The sequence below is a fragment of the Phoca vitulina genome, unplaced genomic scaffold (assembly GCF_004348235.1).
Source record: "Phoca vitulina isolate PV1807 unplaced genomic scaffold, GSC_HSeal_1.0 scaffold3, whole genome shotgun sequence".
In the NCBI taxonomy this organism is placed as follows: domain Eukaryota; kingdom Metazoa; phylum Chordata; class Mammalia; order Carnivora; family Phocidae; genus Phoca; species Phoca vitulina.
Window position 1 is genome coordinate 66,614,787 of NW_022589706.1, and position 20,027 is coordinate 66,634,813.

Here is a 20,027-nt window from a genome sequence, read left to right on the forward strand (position 1 = left end):
GCACATCAGTGTACTTCTAAACAACTTTCAAAATTTACATATGGCACATGGTCCCTTGAGCAGTGCTGTCTTTGTTCCATAAAGATGTAGTCTTAATTTCTTTTTTTTTTTTTTTAATTATTTTTCTACTTAATGAACATTCCAAAAGAGGCATTTTGGTGAAGGATCAAGCGAGTGTCGTGTTCTTGCACAGACTGTTGTGATATGAATCTCGTGTACAGAGGCTTTTTGAGGAATATACTCAAACTCAGAGATACAATGCAGTCATGTCATGTTTGTCCCTTGTTAGAGTGGAGGTGTGTTTACCTTTGGTGCGGGTTCCTGTGGGCAACTTGGACATGATTCCATGAATGATGAGGTTAATCCAAGAAGAGTTCTGGAGCTGATGGGCAGTGAAGTAACGCAGATTGCTTGTGGCAGGTGAGTGCCCTGAAGAGCTTCCTAGTGTCTGTTAAGACCTTGAAATGAATCTTGTCTTTGTAATGACAGAGCATGTGGTTAGACCTAATGACTAACATTTTTTTTTTTTTTTTTAAGATTTTATTTATCTAAAAAGAGAGGGAGAGAATGAGCAGGCGGAGAGGCAGAGGGAGAAGCAGACTTCCCACTGAGCACAGAGCCTGATGTAGGGCTCAATCCCAGGACCCCCGGGATCATGACCTAAGCTGAAGGCAGACGCTTAACTGCCTGAGCCACCAGGGCGCCCCTCTAACCACCAGCATTTTAAGAGATCTTAACTGCGTACACAGCTACAGTGAAAGTTTGGAGAAAGTTTGATCTGAGTAAAGTGTGGCAAGGATGGGTTTTAGATGAGTGTAGCAAGATGGGGACATGAGACTTCTTTTGGGATAAAGACTAGCAGGGAGGAAGACATGAAGAAAGGAAAGTGAGAGAGCCTCAAAGAACTTTTTGGAAATTTTGCCTGGTCTACCCTGCTTCTTCCCTGTCATCTCAAAGGCCTAATGCAGCAGGCCATTCAGCCTTTTTCTCATCTTGCCACCTTCCTCATTGCCTAGAGTCTCAGAGATTACAGAGAGCCAGCCACTGCAAAAACAGTCACAAGTCAGTGTAGGGTGGGATTTCTGGGGGGCACCCGTAGGCATTGCTGTGCTCACGTGTGGGGGTTAAAAGTCAGTCTGAATGTACCCTAGTGGTAGAAACTATGCTGATAAGTGAATTTATTTTTCCCCAGACAACACACCCTAGCCTTCGTGCCTTCTTCTGGACTCATCTATGCATTTGGTTGTGGAGCAAGAGGTCAATTAGGAACGGGACACACTTGTAATGTTAAATGCCCATCCCCTGTGAAAGGTTACTGGGCCTCTCATAGTGGCCAGCTTTCAGCCAGAGCCGGTAAGAGTGATTTTCAGTGGAATGTAATGGTATTTTAAATGATAACAAAAAATTGTTTATAGAACATATATCTATATTTTACCTTGGAGTCTTTTGGAGGAAATGAATATGAGATCTTTTACCATCAATCAACAATTATTTGAGTAGATACTATGCATGAGGTTCTATAATTGAGATCCTAGAGATCTCAATTGAGATTAAGCAAAAAAAATGTTATTTTGGCCCTAAGGACCTTGGTAGTGGTGTATAAATTTTATTTATTATTATTGCTGATAAAGAAAGTTAATGTTTATTGAATACTTAACCAAGCTCCATTACTTATGCTAAGCACTGAAAACAACTTTAAGAATTAGTGGTTATTATTTCATGTTGGCGATGAGGAAGTTGAGGTGTAAGGAGGTTAAGTAACTCATCCAACACCACGTAGATTCTGGGGGCAGGAATTAAACCCAGCTCTGCCTCATTCTAGAACCTGTGCGCTTAATGCTTATGCTGTTACTTTCCTTTTGCTTTTGCTATTCTGGTCATAACATGACATGATTTCTTTTTATGCCATTGTTTTCTTCTCTTAAAAAATAGTTAAATAGCACATTGTCCATTTCATTGGAAATCAAGATGAGGCAGTCACTCAGTATGAATGACTTGAAATAATAAATCCAGTGTCTGACAAGAAGCTTGGAGAGTCATTAAAAAGAAGTGATTTATTTATTTATTTATTTAAGATTTATTTATTCATTTGACAGAGAGAGACACAGCGAGAGAGGGAACACAAGCAGGGGGCGTGGGAGAGGGGGAAGCAGGTTTCCCACTGAGCGGGGAGCCCGGTGTGGGGCTGGATCCCAGGACCCTGGGCCGAAGGCAGACGCTTAATGACTGAGCCACCCACGTGCCCCAAAAAAGAAGTGTGATTTAATAATAACTTGATTTTGAAGACTATAAAGTGTCTTATGGCTTGATTAGGATTTTTTTAAGCAATAACTACCATAAGTTACCTACTGGATCATAATAAACTTAAGTGCAGGGACTGAGTCTTCTTTGTAAATCTGGCACACAGCACAAGGCCTGGCACAGACTTCTCAGTCAAGAAAGATTTATGGAAAGAATATATGAGCCTCTAAAAATGCAGTGGAACTTGAAATATAAAATAAATAAGATTCAGTTTTGATGATGTTCCCAAAAGTGAAAGAATGGCTAGGTGTCCTCTTCTCTGTCATTTGTGAATTTCTTTCACGCCAAGGCATTGTAAACATGCCAGGAATGCATGTGTTGAAGAAATAAAGCAATTTCATAAACTCAAGTGTTGTATAGGTTAATTTGAAATCACAAATTTTTGAAGTTTAATTAGAACCTAACTTGTGTGATCATAAATTTGTGTTTGGATGTTTGCCAAAATGATTTTATAACGTAAATAGGTAAATTTCAATTCATTATGTAAATGCTGTGGTTTTAGGACCCTTCATGGGAATGTGGGAGCACAGAGGAAGGCATCAAGGAGTATTCCGATTAGAGGAAGTTTGAGCTGTGTCTTAAAGGCTGATTTGGAGTTAGCCAGGTAGAGGACTGTGAGGGAGTGGGCAGTGGTGAGTACCACAGAATCACACAATTTGCAGGAGCACCGTGGCAACTGTGCTCTAGGAGGGCACCATTGTGGAAAGCACAGTGTGCAGGGGGGGTGGTGGAAGGAAAAGATACAGAGATAGGGGAGAGTGCGGTATATTAGGAATGAAAACAATGTGGTGGTATTGGAGGGTTACCGTGGAATCAGCATGACGGAAGATAAAGCAGGGTGTAGGAAACGGAGGTTCTTCTATGACAAGCTTCATCCTGAAGGGGCTAAAGAACACCACACTCAGATGTTCAGTTATTTCTTAGGCATGTTACTGTTGATATTAGTGACTTTTAAATTTCACATTAGTGGCTGGAAAGATTAGAATGAAGAATTGAAACAACGTCAGGATTAGCTTGCAGTTGGGGAACGGATGGGGGTAGAGTTGGAGGGGAGGATACCATTTTGTATCCATTTATTTTTAATTGAAGTAGAAACAGTTTTGGGGCAGAGAGCGAGGGGAGAAGGTTTCTTCTCTGACATAAATGAAATGGATAGGAAACCAGTCTGAGTCATATTTTGGAATATTAGAAAAGGGGATCAAGGAAAAAGTTTAATTACTGAAAAATACGCTCTTGAAAATTTTTTTGACAGATCGCTTTAAATATCATATTGTTAAGCAGATCTTCTCTGGAGGAGACCAAACTTTTGTACTTTGCTCCAAATATGAGGTAAAAAATTCTTCCTACTATTATTTTGGGGGTGGAATAATGGTGAACCAGTATTTATTTTAATAAATAATTACATGAGAGCAATATTACTCTGTTTCTACCAATTTTATCTTATTAAGGTAAGCCAACTGGACCTGGAAGACGTTCTCTCCATTTTGCTTCCTTGAAGTGCCAATAACTTTCCTGGTATTTTAATCATAGTTCTAATTTATAATTTAAAATTATTTGTTTATGTCTACATTTGTTCCAAAAGATATTTAAGGAGGCCTAGAGAATTTGCACTTAGTTTGGCATTATTTGATTTTCCCTTTCTTCCCCATTAGGTAGCAACAAATACTAGGTACTTGAGAACTTAGTGGGTTTGTTTGATGTGATTGAGTATATAGTAAATATAAAAGAGATGATGCAGTTTTCAGATATCCTTTATTATTTATCATCTGCTCATAGCACCACACAAATATTTCACATTGTCTCCTGTGTCACTGTAGTGGGTAAGTCAGAAAGAATGACGTTCCGGTATCTTTCAGGGTTAAAGGTAGAGGAGCCTGTGGTCCAGGTAATCTGTGACAGAGCTGTAATCCCTCCCCTCCTCCTGGACAAGGGAAATCATTCTGAAACCTGGGACACAGATTTGTTTTCTGCCCTCCACTCCCTTCCTGGCTTTTGTGCTTCCCCGCCCCCCTCCCCTCCGCCCACCCATTTTTACTCAACCAGCATGTAGGGAGGACCAACCATATGTGGCGCATAGATCCTTATCCTCTCTGGAAGAGCAGGGAAAGGCTGTTTGTGATGATAGAGGAATCAGAATTGGTTGGGAAGAAAATAGGAACTGTGGAGACAAGGGGCCCCTTTGAGTCCTGGAAATTCTCCCCATTCATCTGATACTCTGCCATCTTTAAATACACAATGTTCTTGCCTTCTAGTCAGTATAATTCCGTGATTTGGTAGAAGAGGTTGTGCTGGAGCCCGAGGCTGCAGGTTGGACAGTGGAAACTGACAACTAGATATTTTCCAGGTCAGGAGCCTGGAGAAAGTTCTGTTTAGTGCTGCCATCTGGGGTGATTTGGAACTGCTGCTTTAGACCTATTTTAGGCCCAGCTTCAGTGCTTCACAGAGAAATCTTGAGGAAGACTGAGATTATTTTTCGTTTCTTCAAAATGCCAGTGAAATGAAACATGAAAAGCACCGAATCTCTGCAGGATGGTAACTTTGTCCATAAGTAGAGTTTGAAGTATTCATTTCCCTAAGAAATTGACTTGAATAATATTATCCAATTTTAATTTTCCTATGAAAGCCAATATGGTATCTGGTCTAAGTGATTGGATTTAAAATTATTGTAATTAGCACTGTTGGGACTGGAAAAGAAAACATTGATGAAAAGGATATAAAATAATGTCATATTAGAGAAATAGGGCAGTTAAAGGTTAAACAACTGGTAAGAGTGGTATGCATTAAAAATGTAAGATAACAAAAAAGAAAAAGAAAAATAGACTATCACTTAGGAAGGTATTGCTCTTTCTTTTTAAAAGTGAAGCCTGTACACATTTACTTACACTGTTAAGCAGAGATACTTGTTTAGACACAGAGACTGATCAAATCATGTGTTTACCCCGTTACCATAACACTTGAAGAATCACTTAACGACCTAACAGAAAGCATCTGTATTGTGATAGGCTCCATTTTTATAAATGCGACTCATTCACTTAATGCCAGGTCTGAGGTAGATGAGGGGAGGGGGGAGTTATGTACAGATACTGCTTTGCTACATTGGACTCCACGTCTTGGCAGTTCAGTGAGTGCAAAGCACAGCCCCTCCTTCTCCTTTCATGTTGTTTGCTGGGTAGGATTGAAGAGGGAATGTGGTTGGGATGTTAGGTGAGCTTGTGTGTGTGTGTGTGTGTTTGCGCTCACGTGCCTGCAAGCCTGCTAGGTGCCATAATTCTCTTTTTCTCAACAGTTATTCTCAACCTTGGTTGCCCTTTGAGATCACCTAGGGGCTTTTAAAAAAAACACTGATGTCTCTAGAGATTCTGATTTAATTGGTCTGGAGTGTGACTTAGCCATCGAGATTTTTGAAAACTCTGGTGATCCAAAGTTGGGAAACACTGACCCTAGATCAAAAAAAATTTTTTTGGCCTGTATATAATTAGAAGGCATAGAAAATTGATAACCTTTTCTTGGGTCCTTAAGTGATTCTGAGATTATACTTCATTCAGGTCACCTGTAGTTTATTGGACATACGATGAAGAATGAGAAAATAGTTCCATGTTTTTATTTTATTGTATGTGTTAGAGTCTGTTCAGCTACCCCTGTGAATGGGGAGAGTAATTAAAATGTAGATAACAGTGGTTTTAAGGCCAGGATGAAGAAGCAATCTTGCTTGTATGTTCTCAAGTGTCCATTTTGTCTTGTGATTTTCCTCTGTGTCATTCAAGATGACTTTTGTTCTTTCATAGATGTCCATGGCCATTTTAGTAAAGTAATGATCAAGACCCAGATAATCAAAAACATTGGCAAACATCGATTTGTTGTTTGTTACGTGCCCTCTTCCTTTCCCCTTATTATGATATCTTAACTCACAACTATGGGGAAGTAACCAAGAAAATTTACTTTGGAAGTTGTCTTTCTTTGTGTCGATACAAAGGAGGAAAAAAGATCATTTTATGAATTGATGGATGAATGGTTTAATATAATTTTTCTCTCTTTCCTAGTGGCAGTTATGGGGGTATAAGGCACTTTCAACTTTTTCTTAGTTCTAGATCAAGAACAGGATTTGGGAAATATCAGTGAATAAGATACATTTTAGAAAGTGAAAGTGCTTATATTTTTTTTAGATCTCTCTGAATAAAGGATGTATAATGCTGTGCAGCACTGGGAATTTTCAAGGCCATTATTGACATGTCCTTTCTGCCACCTTTCTTATAAATGTATACCTATATACTTGGAACAAGAAATTAAGAGGCATTAAGTTTTCATAGATTGTTTGCACTATACATTATAACTGAACTTGACAGAGACACAGCGAGAGAGGGAACACAAGCAGGGGGAGTGGGAGAGGGAGAAGCAGGCTCTCCGCCGAGCAGGGAGCCCGATGCGGGGCTCAATCCCAGGACCCTGGGATCATGACCTGAGCCAAAGGCAGATGCTTAATGACTGAGCCACCTAGGCGCCCCTAATAATATATTTTGTCGGAGTTTGGTGAATAGTTATGGCAAACAATTAATACCTTAAAAACGTTGATGTTACAGTGATTCAAAGCAGAGGGGAAAGAAGTGTGGAAAAGCCATATTGGGGTTGTTTCTCTGGTGAACAGTCTCTGAGACTGAGATTTATGTTGAGAAAGTTTTTAGGGGTAGTGTGCTCTAGAAAGGGCATCTATTTAGGGATGAAGGAGGCAGGATTGGGCAGAGGGAGAAACTGCAGGTCAGTGTAACAGAGGCCTCAGCCAGTCTCCTTGGGAGCTCTGAAGTTGGGATGGCTCTTTACCAGTCCTGAGTGGAGGCAAGGGGCCTTTGTACTCTCCCTCTCCTTGCTGCCGGATGTTGAAGGCCTGAACCAGTAGCCCCGGTTCCGGAGAGCAGCCCAGCTGGGAGCTGTCAGGAGCTGACACTCTCAGCAGCTGAGGGAGTCAAGAGGGGGATGTGGGCAGTGCCCCCCAGCTCCTGTGAAACCCAAAATGGAGACTATGTCAGCAGAAAGAGAAAAGATCCATCCTACATAATTTCTCTTTTTTACAGAATTCTTCCCCTGCTGTTGACTTCCGGACGATGAACCAAGCACATTACACCAGTTTAATAAATGATGAAACCATAGCAGTTTGGAGACAAAAACTCTCAGAACACAACAATGCAAATACAATCAAGTATGTGGCTGCTTGTTTTCATTTTATTTTTTCCAGAGTATATTGGAATGTTCTAGTTTAGTAATTTTCCTTACTTCCATATGAGGTGGTAAATATATGTGGAGATTTTTATTTTAGGGAATCATTTTTTTTGCCACTTATTTCTTGAGGATTTGGTGTCCTTAGCCCCGGATAACATAATGTTCCCCCCATTCTCTCAGAGTGTGTCCCTTAAACTTACCTTGTTCGGATCTTAAAAATCCTCACCGATGAAGGTATGAGTTGGCCTTTCTGCTAAAAAAAAAGCTCAGTGTTATGGTTGTTTACCCTCTAGAGTTTCTTCATATGCATATCCCAGAGCATCCCAAAAGTAAGACAGCTGTTATCTTACCTCATCTTGAATAATTTCTAGCATTTTCATATTGAAAATGATTAGCTGAGATGGTAATTTAATGTCAGGTTGAGAAAATAAAGTAAAAAGGATTGAGGCCTTTTATCAAGTTTATTTTAAAGGAGAATTTTGTCCCGCACATTTTTATGCATTTTCATTGACTTTCCTTAGCATTTCCATTTTTCTGCAGAATCTAATATTTGGGAATGAATGAATCACACTCTGTGTACTCAGTGGTATACACTAAATGCGTATAATACATCTTGCTTTATGACATAGATTATAGTAGGGCAAATGACCAGGGCCCTAAACTTTGGGGTGCACCAGGGGATCATTGGGAATGCCCTCAAGCAGCTCATGTCCTCAGAGTTTCTCTAACCTTAGGTGGCTCTGACGGGGAATTCAGGCTGGGAGGTTGTAGGGGTAAGGGAAGGGGACTAAACTCACCGAGGGAGGGGTGGGTGGCTTCCCCCTTTTTTTTTTTTTTTGAAGATTTTATTTATTTATTTGACAGAGAGAGAGATAGTGAGAGCAGGAACACAAGCAGGGGGAGTGGGAGAGGGAGAAGCAGGCTTCCCGGCAAGCAGGGAGCCCGATGTGGGGCTCGATCCCAGGACCCTGGGATGATGACCTGAGCTGAGGCAGAGGCTTAGTGACTGAGCCACCCCGGCGCCTGGTGGCTTCCCTTTTGCTGGGGCCTTGACAGTTTACTCATTCTCGTTTTCTTATTTATAAAATGAGGGGACGGGAGAAATGATCTCTAGAGAACTTTCTTGACCCAGATTCTATCATTACCGGAAGTTATTGCAACCCCCTCCTTAACCATGTTTTTGTTGTATTCCTTCCCTTTTCCATATACTAACTGAGAGGGTCCAGGCCTCTTCACACACAGTTTCTTTCTGGGTCCTCAGAAAGTAGCTGTTTTCTCAGAACCTCTGTTATCTAGGTAATAGGAATAAACACTCATTTCACTTATTTTCAGTTTCTTTCTCAGATAAGAAACACAATAAAAGGAAATAGTTGTTCATTTATTATTTTGCAAAGACAATTTCTGTGTTTGGGAGATAAGAGCTCAGCTTTTCTTTTGTGATTATATGTTTGGAGATGAGCCGGGGAATATCTTAGATGGTTGATGGTAGAAGAATGTTCAAGATCATTATCAGGTGCAAGAGTCGTTCTTTCAGTAGCTTTGGTACTTTTGATTTTAACACAACTTGTGGAAAATTTAAGTACTTGTCCATTTTGAGACACAATGTTTCTCCACAGCAAATGTACATTTTCCAAGGATTCATCTGGGTAGGAAAGCTGCTGTTAATGAAATCCTGGGATAGATGACTAACCTGTTGTTGGGCTTGAATAACCATTTCTTTGTAATTATTAAAGGCTTACCTACCTTTTTCTTTCTGAGCAGTGGTGTTGTTCAGATCTTATCTTCCGCAGCCTGTTGGAATGGAAGTTTTCTTGAAAAAAAGTAAGTGATTTAGAATCTTAAAAAAATACCCACATGTGATTCAGATACTTACTCAGCAAAGGCCGTGAGAGACTCCTGTTCTCTTTGAGGGTGGTTGGCCTTCGTTTAGCGGATAAGCTGATGATTTGTGCACAAATTGGAATGCCTAATGATGAACGAGAGGATGTCAGGAAGGGCAACGCTGATTCATGCCTGATGGGCAAAGAGTGAGACTATCTCAGAGAGAGTTGATGTAATCAATAGCAGGATTTCTTAGGGTGTTCTAAAATGTTACCCCCAACATGTATACCCTATTTGTTTTAAATTCTTAGTTCTTTAAGTAATCTCAGTTTCATTGGATTGCTGCCCAAAGGTTTTTCTTTTCTCAAAAAGAGTGAGCTTAGGGGGATGTTCCAAGGAAGCTTTGGGAGCTCCTTGGCCTTAGGTCTAGCTCAGCTCACCAGGAAATTACATTTGGGCTGACTTTCCAGGTAGGAAATAGTGTTTCCTTGCTTGGCCTTATCACTTCTGCATATATCCCCCTCAGGAACCTCATGCAGCAGAAGGTTCTTGTCATGGGTTTTGATCTTCGGTGATCCCAAGTCCTGATCATTTCTCAGTCCTTTTTTGCCAGTGACCAGGTGAATGAAATCCCAAGAAGATTTAGAATTTGGTTCAGTGTGTGAATCCCACTCCCTCCCCCACCAAAAATGTATGTCCCTGACTGGGTTGCAAGAGGTCACTTCAGAAACTCTTCAGTTACAGCTAGAGATTGCCAAGCCATTTACTTGTATTATTAGGGCAGCTGAGATGAGCTCATCCAGTTTATTTCAGATTTAACATTTAGCATTTTCCTCCAGGGAAAACTGTTCTGTATTGTGCTGATGTTGGTCTTTTAGGACAGTGGTTTTCAACCACGCTGATTTATCTTCCGAGGGGACATTTGGCAACGTCTGGTGACACTTTTTGGTTGTTCCAATGGGGGGGGTATACTACTGGCATCTAGTGGGTAAAGACCAAGGATGCTGCCAAGCACCTCACAATCCTATCCACCCAAGAAAGAATTATTTGGCCCCAAAAGTCAATAGCACCAAGGCTGAGAAACCTTGTTCTAGAAGGATAGGTTTTTATGAAGGTTTGGAATGGCCCTTGGCCAGATTTGTTAGGTTATTCATCTTTAGTTTCATAAATTCCATAGAGATAAATGGGTAAAGCCTTTTTTTTTTTTTTTTTAACTGACAACTGTGCTATTTCAGGACTCCTGCTTATGTAGCTTATGCAGAATGCCTCACAGGAAACCAATTAAAGTGAAGACCACTTTTACAAAGCATAAATACATTTAGATAAAATATTGTTTTTTCTTAACAGTATGGCAGTAAATATCTCTGCATATGGAAGGTTACATAAAGGACACCAGAATTAATTTCTGTGTTTGGGGTAGATTTATTTTTAGAGTAATAACAACAAAAGACCCAACAAACAAAGCCCAAGCATCTCTTTATTTGACCATTTAGGTTTCAATACATATAATTATGACTTTTTTTAATGTTAGAAACTCGACTTATATTTTTATAAATTACAACATTGCTGTCAGATGGTGTTAAAACTATTTGAATGTGTCCATTACTCATAAACAGTAGCCTGTTTTGCAAATAGATAGTTCTTTTGTAATTAATAGATGTGGTAATGTTCAAGAGTAGGAATTTAAAAGAGATATTCTCTAAGTCTCTAAAAGGCTAAGATTTATTTAAGGTTAGAAAAAATGATTAGTTGCTAGGAAGTTAAAAACAGTAGCAGTGAATTAGTCCTTGGGTGTATGTAATTGTATCCCTTGTGTAAACTCAGAGAGACATTAGCTTTGTATTTGTTGTAGATCTGATTTTTTTAAAAAATTATTAAGAAAAGCTTTAAACGAAGTTTGTTCTACCTGCCATTTGTTGATGAGTGGGCCAGTTTGCACTGGGGATGTGTTTTGCCCCTTGGCACAGCATCTACATCTAGGTCAGTGTACCACAATTACAGAAAAAGGCAAAAATGCAAGAGTAAATCAGGGAAATAACACTCTGCTTATAAATTTCAGGATAGCCTCAAACTGAAATGATGATCCTTGCTTGTACTTTGAATTGAAGAAAAAAAAAACACTTGAAAATTTTAAGATCATCTTGAAGAAGGGGTTCCAGAGCTTGATTCTGTTGGGCTTTGTTGAAGTGTAGTATTTTTATGCAGCTTGTCTGCTAGATCCACTTTAAATCCGATCAGTAGAGACAGACTATTTTGTTTCCCTTTTCTAATTCCTGTCAGAGTGTTTGCTTTGTTTTTCTTTTATTACACACTTTCAACATTTTTGTTTAGAATTGATGAACATTTTAAAACAAGTCCCAAAATCCCTGGGATTGACCTGAACTCAACGAGAGTGTTATTTGAGAAGTTAATGAGCTCTCAACACTCCATGATTCTAGAACAGGTAAGTTCTTTACATTTACAGAGTATATTTTTAAAAATGCATTTTTGCACTGCAGTAATTCAACTTTCAAGAGAAACAAAAGAGTAAGATAAAAAGGCAAAAATCTTGTATAAATCTTAACTCTAAAATGTTCACTTTGGGAATTTGACCTATCTTTAACTTTCTTCTGAGCTTAACTCTTTCTGAGGAAATGCCCTTCCAGAGTAAGGTCTGCACGGCTGGGGATCTTTGGCTTTTCATTCCACTGATATATCTCCTGAGCACCCTCAGTGCATACTGAGTGAGTGAGAGTGGAGAGTCTATCGAATAGCTTATGAATTTAGAGATAAGGTAACTAGATCTCAGGCATGTTAGAATTTCTCAGTATTCTTTTCTCTTGTACAGATCTTGAACAGCTTTGAGAGTTGCCTGATTCCTCAGTTGTCCAGTTCACCACCAGATGTCGAAGCCATGAGAATCTATTTAATACTACCCGAATTCCCCCTGCTCCAGGATTCCAAGTATTACATAACGTTGACTATTCCCCTGGCCATGGCCATTCTGCGGCTGGATACAAACCCCAGCAAAGTATTAGGTGAATTTGCGAAACCCAATACCAGTGGCTTTGCAGTTTTTATTTAATTGGTGTGACCACTGGCTCTCAGTGGACTGAGATCCGAGAATCTATTGTTGCCATTTAATATGCTTAACACTCAAATCTTACCTTTCTTTGCTGCTGTCTTCTAACTGGCCATATTTGCACGATGAGCAAATCGAACCATTATTTCGGTTACTTGAAATGATTCATGCCAGACTAATCTTGATATTTAAATATTCACAAGGTTAGATTACCCAACTTTAAGCTACTTTTTTCGCCTCCTACATTTGCTAGTAGTTAATAGTGCCTCAAAAATTAGTGTCCATCTGTTGGTCTTTCTCCTAAACCTAATTAGGGGGTGGGAGTGAAATGAACAGTTTGGTGTGATGCACAGGTCTCCAAAAGAGGAGAGGAAGAGAATGACCTAGTGGAGACTTACCAAATGTTTGTTCTGTTTTTCTTTTTTAGGACAGTTGAGTCCACACTGATTTTTGCAGGCCACGGACACTTTGCTGAGATAAGAACCTTCCGTTCCTCAGTGAATTGGAGAGTGTCTCTCGTGGGAGTAGCGCCTGAGATGTTTTTATTAATCAAGTGCAGAAAGTCTGTCACCCGGCTTTTCCCTTTTTTTCCCCCCCCGGTAAATTTTTTTTTAGGTGTTCATTGCAACTCAGTAACTTCTGCGTTCCGTGTGGACTAGGATGTTACTTGAGTGTGTCTCCCCATGAATAAAGAGACCTGTGTTCCTGAGGATGGAATCCCGGCTTTTCCATATTGCTTCCACCTTTGCAGAAGATATAAAAACAGAAATAATAATGAAAGCACTAGGAATATGTTAGTCCTTCATTTTGCTTTTTAAAGATCAAAGCCCTTTGGGGGGCGTATTTTTTCAGGTGTTCTAGTAGACTATGAGGTAGAGAGATGGCAGTCTCCGAAGGAATATTACCTGACGTTTAGGTTTTGGGTTTTTTTTTTAATTTTAATTTTTTCCAGGTAGGGCCACACAAAGAGATCAGAATTGTTCAGTTTTACACTTGTTTTTAACTTCTAATTAAAGAAATTTAAATTTAAAGGAATATCCCAAAGTACAGAAAACACTACAGGTATCCATTCACACAAAGATTCATGATTATCAATATTTTGCCCTTTCGGTTTTCTGTATTCCCCCTACCACCACCTTTTTATTTTTGCTGAAATATTTGTTTAAAAATCGTAGACATCCTATCATTTCATCCTTTAAGTATTTCAGTATGGCTGAATTTACTTCTGACAATGTAGAAACCAATGCTATAGCCTTCTTGTCTGGTTATGAGAAAGCATAGTTTGGGGAGAGACAGAAATAGTAGTTTTCAACTAATGGTGCCTCTTGAGGGAAGGCATGAATGCCATACTGGTGCTGTTATCAGGGCCATGTGGCCCTTTGCATCCCTCCTACAGGATGTGGGTGGAGGCTGAGGTGGGGGCAGCAAGGATGAAGATATCTGAATGCTCCTGCCCACAACAGGTGCCTTAGCATCTTGTCCACACAGACCTTTGGAATTGAACTTTTAGCTTAGCTTTCTGAATGGGTCTTGGAGGGAAAAAAAAGTCAGATCAAGCGCTATGAAAAAATCTCTAGGGATTCTTGTGGATCTCCTGCTCTCTCCAGAAATGCTTTAATGGATTCTTTTTAAAGTCAGTTTTGGGAAACTGTATTTTAGACTAATGTTCATTTTCTAGCCGGAGCAGTTTTTAGCTAGTAGGCAGAAGACGTAAATACTTGATCAAGGATACGTGTTGAAATATGTCTTTTCTTTCTTCCTAAAGATAACTGGTGGTCTCAGGTATGCCCAAAATATTTCATGAAGCTGGTAAACCTCTATAAAGGTGCAGTCGTTTATCTACTGAGAGGAAGAAAGACATTCTTAATTCCTGTACTGTTTAACAATTATATTACAGCAGCTCTCAAGCTCCTGGAGAAGTTATATAAGGTGAGCATAGAGAGGAGCCAGTGGGGAGAGGGGTGAATAGATGGTAGGCTCAAATGTCCTACTGAGGTTGTCCATGGAAAGCCCTTTTTCAGTTGTCTGGGTTTTAATTTTCCTTATTTTGTTCTTCATCAGGTAAATATCAAAGTGAAGCATGTGGAGTATGATACATTTTACATTCCTGAGATTTCCAGTCTTGTGGACATTCAGGAAGACTACCTCATGTGGTTCTTGCATCAAGCAGGCATGGTAAGAATCCAAGTAAAGCAGATCTTAAAGCTGTAGTCTTTTCTCAGAGTACAGATAAGGATGAGAAGAGCACATCTGAGCCCCAAATTTGTCCTTGACTTTGGGGTTAATGTCAAAATGTTTTGGCTGGCTTTGCATTCTTGAAACTTTGAAGTGCTTTGAGAAATCATAAATGATCAGTAAGGAGTCATAAATGGGTCGTCAGCCAGAATGGTACAAATCTTAATTAGTTGCCAACATTTTAAAAATCAAGGTATCTAAAGTAGTCACAGTTGTAGAAGCAGAAAGTAGGGTGGTGGTGGCTGGGGCCTGAGGGAAGGGAAATGGAGCATTGTTTAGTAGGTATAGAACTTCAGCTTTGCAAGATGAAAAAGTTCTGGAGATCTGCCGTGTAATAATGTGAATATAGTTAGCACTACTGAATTGTACACCTAAAAATGGTAAAGATGGCAAACTTTATGTTACATGTCTTTTACTACAAAAAAGGCGAGATACTTAAAATGAATTTCTAGCTTTTCTTGAAACTTGGAATATCTGGCAGCATAACCTGTCCTCCCAGATGGTACCAATTGGCTGGAGTTCAATAGGGGCTCCTTAGACGAGGCTTCCATGTGTCACAGTCCCCACTGCCCCTTGATTCTGACATTGAGGAAAGGATCATTTGCTAATTACCATCTTCTGATAGCTAGCTTACTTCAGTTGTCTTGTGTTGGCATCTGAATTCTGTAGACCACCTCTGATTTGGGATTATGGATGTGAAGATGTCACCTGTCCCTGACCTAGCTGTCACCGTATGTTAGATATGCCACCCAAGGGACTGCGGATTCCTGCCTGCCACCATGACTTGGCAAGAGGTGCTCAATTTGATTGCAGACTGGCTTGGGATCTCTGCATGGGTTTTTAGGACCTCCCCTCTGTGGATTATGTGTAAATTGGAGTTATGTCAGAAAACCAAATGATGATTTGGTTACTGTATTTAGTGAAGTGATGTGCAACAGATATATTTGATGTGAGTCCTTGCCAGTTTAACAGATTCATCACCAACATTTAACAGATTCATCACCAACATTTCCCTGTAGTGTTTTTGGAGGGGAGTAGTGGTCTCTAATAGCAAGGTGTATAAATAGGTTTATTTAACTTAGAAGATTATTTGGTTTGTCAAATAATAGATGATCAGTGCTAGACACAGTGTGTTTTTTAAATATAAATTCAATTAACATATAATTAACATATAATGTATTATTTGTTTCAGGGGCACAGGTCTGTGATTTATCAGTCTTGTACCCAGGGCTCATTACAACACATATCCTCCCCGATGTCTATCACCTAGTTATGTGTTTTTAATAAGCTTTATGATAACCTTGAAAAAACAAAATACTCCTCAATAAAAATGAGTTCAAGTCTTTTAAATGGGTTTACATGGGAAATTTAACATGCAAGCTAGCAATGAACTCTGCTTTCACCTGCTAATTTAGAAATTGGAAAAAAAAAAGCTTTTCTGTTTTATCAACTTGTGAGTAACTATTCATGGGATAATAAAATGTTAAGAGCTGAAATAAGCTTTATGAATTATTTAGGCTGTTTTGTTTCTAGGTGAGGAATTAGAGGCCCACAGTTAAACAGTTAAACAGTTTTTCCAGTTGTTTAAGCAATTTAGTTAGCTTCATAAAAGCCAGTTCTTCTGACTTTGAATCTACCCTTTCTGTGACTGGATGCTGAATAAAATACTTCTAATGAACCCTAATTCTTTTTGCCACCGAAAAAGAAATTGCTGGTGTTAAAAATGTAGATTATCATGATTGCAGTCTGTGAATGGCGGTACTTAAGTGAGCAACTTTGGCTTTCTTTTAGATTCCACATAGAAGTGATACTATATAGTATTTGTCTTTCTCTGTTTAGCTCGTTTCACTTGGCATAATGCCCTTCAGGTTCATGCATGTTGTTGCAAATGGCAGAATTTCCTTCTTTTTTTATGGCTCAATAATATTCCTGTGTGCGTGCATGGGTGTGTGTGTGTGTGTGTGTGCGCGCGCGTGTGTACATCACAATAAATGGCTTTACCTGTCAAATGTTTCAGTGTGGTAGTACTGCCAAGGCAGTCTAGCATATAGTTCAGAGCACATGCTGTAATCAAAAAGAACTGGGTTCAGATCTCAGTGGTGGCCTACTACCTATGCTGTCTTAGGCAAGTTACTTAATTCTTATAGTCCTGGTGTCCTTATTTATAAATGAGAATTATGATAATATCATGAGAATTAGATGGGAGAAAGCATGGGAAGGCTTTAGTTGGCAGGGTACTTAGTGGCGTGTATATAATAAGCCCTCACTAACTAGTTTTCAGTAAGCAGCTCTGGGTCACCTAATGTGTGTCATGAGCCTGCTGGTCACTGGGGACAGAGACATGTGTAGCATGTGGTGGTTCCCTCTGTGGGGTATTCAGTGCAGAGGCAGCAGTGAAAAAGGCATTACAAAGCTGTGTAACCCTTGTGTGTAAAAGGCTATGGAGCACAAAAGGAACATTCTAGAATGGCTGATTTTTGCTCATTTTAAAGACTTGTTTTAATTTATTCCAGAGAGAGAGCGAGCGAGCAGAGGAAAGAGCAGAGGGAGAGGGACAAGCGGACTCCACGCTGAGTGCGGAGCCTGATGTGGGGTTCCATTTCAGGACCCTGAGACTTAACTGACTGAGCCGCCCAGGCGCCCTGATTTTTGCTCATTTTAAAGAAGAGGTGGTAGTGGTTTGTTTATTTCAGTTAATAAACTGCCAGCTTCTACACTTGAAAACCGAAGAGCACATAGAATGAGTGGCTCCATGGGCTCCCATAGAGGGCAGCACAAGGGAGAAAGTCAATGACAAAGAAAATGCTTCCGAAGTAAAAGCTAGAATCGAGTTGACATCTTGCTGTATGTGTCACATGGGGACAGTGGTTCGGCTCCAGGTACCGTGTTGTGCACGGGTGAGACAAGGCCACTGTTTAGCCTCAGCATCATGCAGTGATGCTGGGAAGCCAGATTTGTCTATGACGGGTACAGGAGCACCTGGTGGCCGGCCCGAAGGCAGAGTTAGCTGTGTTTTCTCCTCATGCTGCAGCTGTTTGTACAGTACCTCCTGTCCCCAGCCAGCCACAGCCATGCTTAGGAAATGTGGACTTGGAATTAAAAAAAGAAGAAAAAGATATTCCCAGTTCCCCAGTTCTGTACCATGTACTTATTCCATGCTTCTGTTTAATATACTTTTGAAAATGAAATAAGGTCACAGTTTAACCCCGTTTCAAGCAGGAACACTTGAAATATGATCCATCACCAGTACTTTGCTAGTTTTATGTTTGTTAGACTCATTTTGGGGGAGTGGATGGCCCAGGACCAGCAGCCTCCTCCCTGAGAGGATCGCATATTCTTATCAGTTCACACTCATCCTCCTATGTTAGGGAGAGCAGCCATAGAGCAAAATCCTAACGCTGCTGTTGGAACATTTATTTCATGTAATACAGAAATGCCAGTACTAATAACATTTCTAAAATAGTTAGCATTTACAGAATAAAAATCAGTGAAATTAAATGATTATATTTCAAATACAAAACCCATAGACTTATAAAAAATTGTAGACCTTCTATGTATAAATAGACCTTTACAGGGATGCCTGGTGGCTCAGTCGATTAAGTCGCTGGCTCTTGATTTCGTCTCATGTCATGATCTTGGGGTCATAATTTCGAGCTCCGTGGCTGGCTCCGTGCTCAGCAGAGAGTCTGCTTGGGATTCTCTCTCCCTCTTCTCCTCCCCCGCTCTGGCTCTCTCTCTCTCTCTGGGTAAATCTTTTAAAAAAAAAATGGACCTTCATATGGGTCTGCTCCTTCTTTTGACTGAATAGCCTTCCTTCCTTTGACTTCCTTAGAGCTGGCACTGTGGCCCTCCCCTGGAGTGAGGAGGGTCTTATGGACCGTCAGCTCTCTGGCCTTGGCTCTGGTTCCTAACCGAGGAAGTTCTGGATTTTTTGGTACCCATCACCCTCCCCTCCCCTACCCAGAGAGGATGGTGACCTTACCCTCCATTTAACTCCTCTCCTTCCACAGAAGAGACATCAGCCTACTTCCAAAACTGGGCTCTTGCAGGGCTGAAGGGGTCAGGTGAGGGGTGATGGGAGGGACTGGGACTGAGGAGGTAGATGTTGGAGGAGGCCTGGGCGGGCTTGTGGTGGGGCTTGCAGCAAGAGGGCAGCAGGATGGTCCGAGAACTGCAGTGGGCCTGGAGAGGGCCAGGACCTCCAGACAGACCTGCTGACTGATGTCTGAAATAACTATACTGTCCTAACAAAAATACCGGTTATTAAAGAATACTCGGTACACTGCGATGCTATAATGCCCGCAACTGTTTTTGTGGTCCCTCTGGTCACTTCTCTCCCAAGTCACTTTTACATTTGAAGTGTTCAGAACTTTTATCTTGCTTTATAGACCAACACACATTAACGATTTTTTTTTGTCCCTTGAGAATAAGCAAATAATGCTTAGTTCTGAATATTGCCACTACTTGTAAACCCACTTCCCTAGGATGCTCCTCCCTAGGTACCTAGACTAGATCACTTTGTGAAGTGCTGTTTTATGGTATGTGGGCTTTTTTTTCTTTTTTTAGTGATTTCAGTTCCTAAATTCCAAATAATTAGGTATAGTAGGTATGACAATGAGCCAAATTAGCCTGGATTATATATGCATGATTCCATACCTTGTCTCACTGGACTAGAATCATCTCTCCAGTTAGGGTTTCTTAGTCTAGGGAAATGTTCCAAGATCTCCAAAGGAACTTAGTTCCAAAGGATTAACAGGATGGATTTTAGTGAAAATTGCTATTAAACGATTTCATCGAAATATACACAAACACAAAAGGAGGTAGTTCTACAATTCTTACTCAGATTATAGAACCAAACCAAATCTACAAATTAAATGCAGACAAAAGTCTAAAATCAATAAAATGCAGATTAGCCTTTTGATTAAATTTGACAGCAAAAACATCTTATTGAAACCCATTGCATTGGGGAGAGGAACTGCCTGCTGTCAGGCCTTGGGTGCCTGAGTTCCCCCAGCCTGTCGGCCCTGGGATGACTCAGCTCTATTCTCTTTTCAGAAGCTATGAAACCTTCCTTCATGCAGTGGGCCGAGACTGATCTGGGCTTTTCCTGGGTGCAAATGCATCCCTGATAGAGGAAGACTGCTTTTCTTCTTTTTCATTACCCTTGGACAATTAAGTATATATAACGTGACACCAGTGCAGTCATTAAAATAAATGAAAATCATCACAAGGAGGTTGTTCAGAATGCGTTTTCATTAGTTTTGTTTAGGATATCCTTTTAAAGAACTCACAGAATTTTAAAAAATTCGTAGAGCACTCTCAGATCTCTGAAAGTAAGTCTGCAGTTCTCTGTTTGAGAAATACTGCTGCAGATCAACAAATGTCTATTGTTGATGTT

The 20,027-nt window shown here is 40.2% G+C and overlaps 1 protein-coding gene across 3 annotated transcripts in view; it reads left to right on the forward strand.

Moving 5' to 3' along the window:
* Positions 1–20,027, forward strand: part of HERC3 (HECT and RLD domain containing E3 ubiquitin protein ligase 3) — a 118,560-nt gene that overhangs the window by 61,836 nt on the left and 36,697 nt on the right. For all 3 annotated transcript variants that reach the window (XM_032400800.1, XM_032400801.1, XM_032400802.1), the window contains 9 exons: positions 290–420; positions 1,193–1,353; positions 3,554–3,630; positions 7,368–7,492; positions 9,274–9,333; positions 11,665–11,776; positions 12,161–12,350; positions 14,160–14,323; positions 14,456–14,569. In XM_032400800.1, coding sequence (XP_032256691.1) covers positions 290–420; positions 1,193–1,353; positions 3,554–3,630; positions 7,368–7,492; positions 9,274–9,333; positions 11,665–11,776; positions 12,161–12,350; positions 14,160–14,323; positions 14,456–14,569 — 1,134 coding nt within the window. The remainder of the gene's footprint in view (positions 1–289; positions 421–1,192; positions 1,354–3,553; positions 3,631–7,367; positions 7,493–9,273; positions 9,334–11,664; positions 11,777–12,160; positions 12,351–14,159; positions 14,324–14,455; positions 14,570–20,027) is intronic.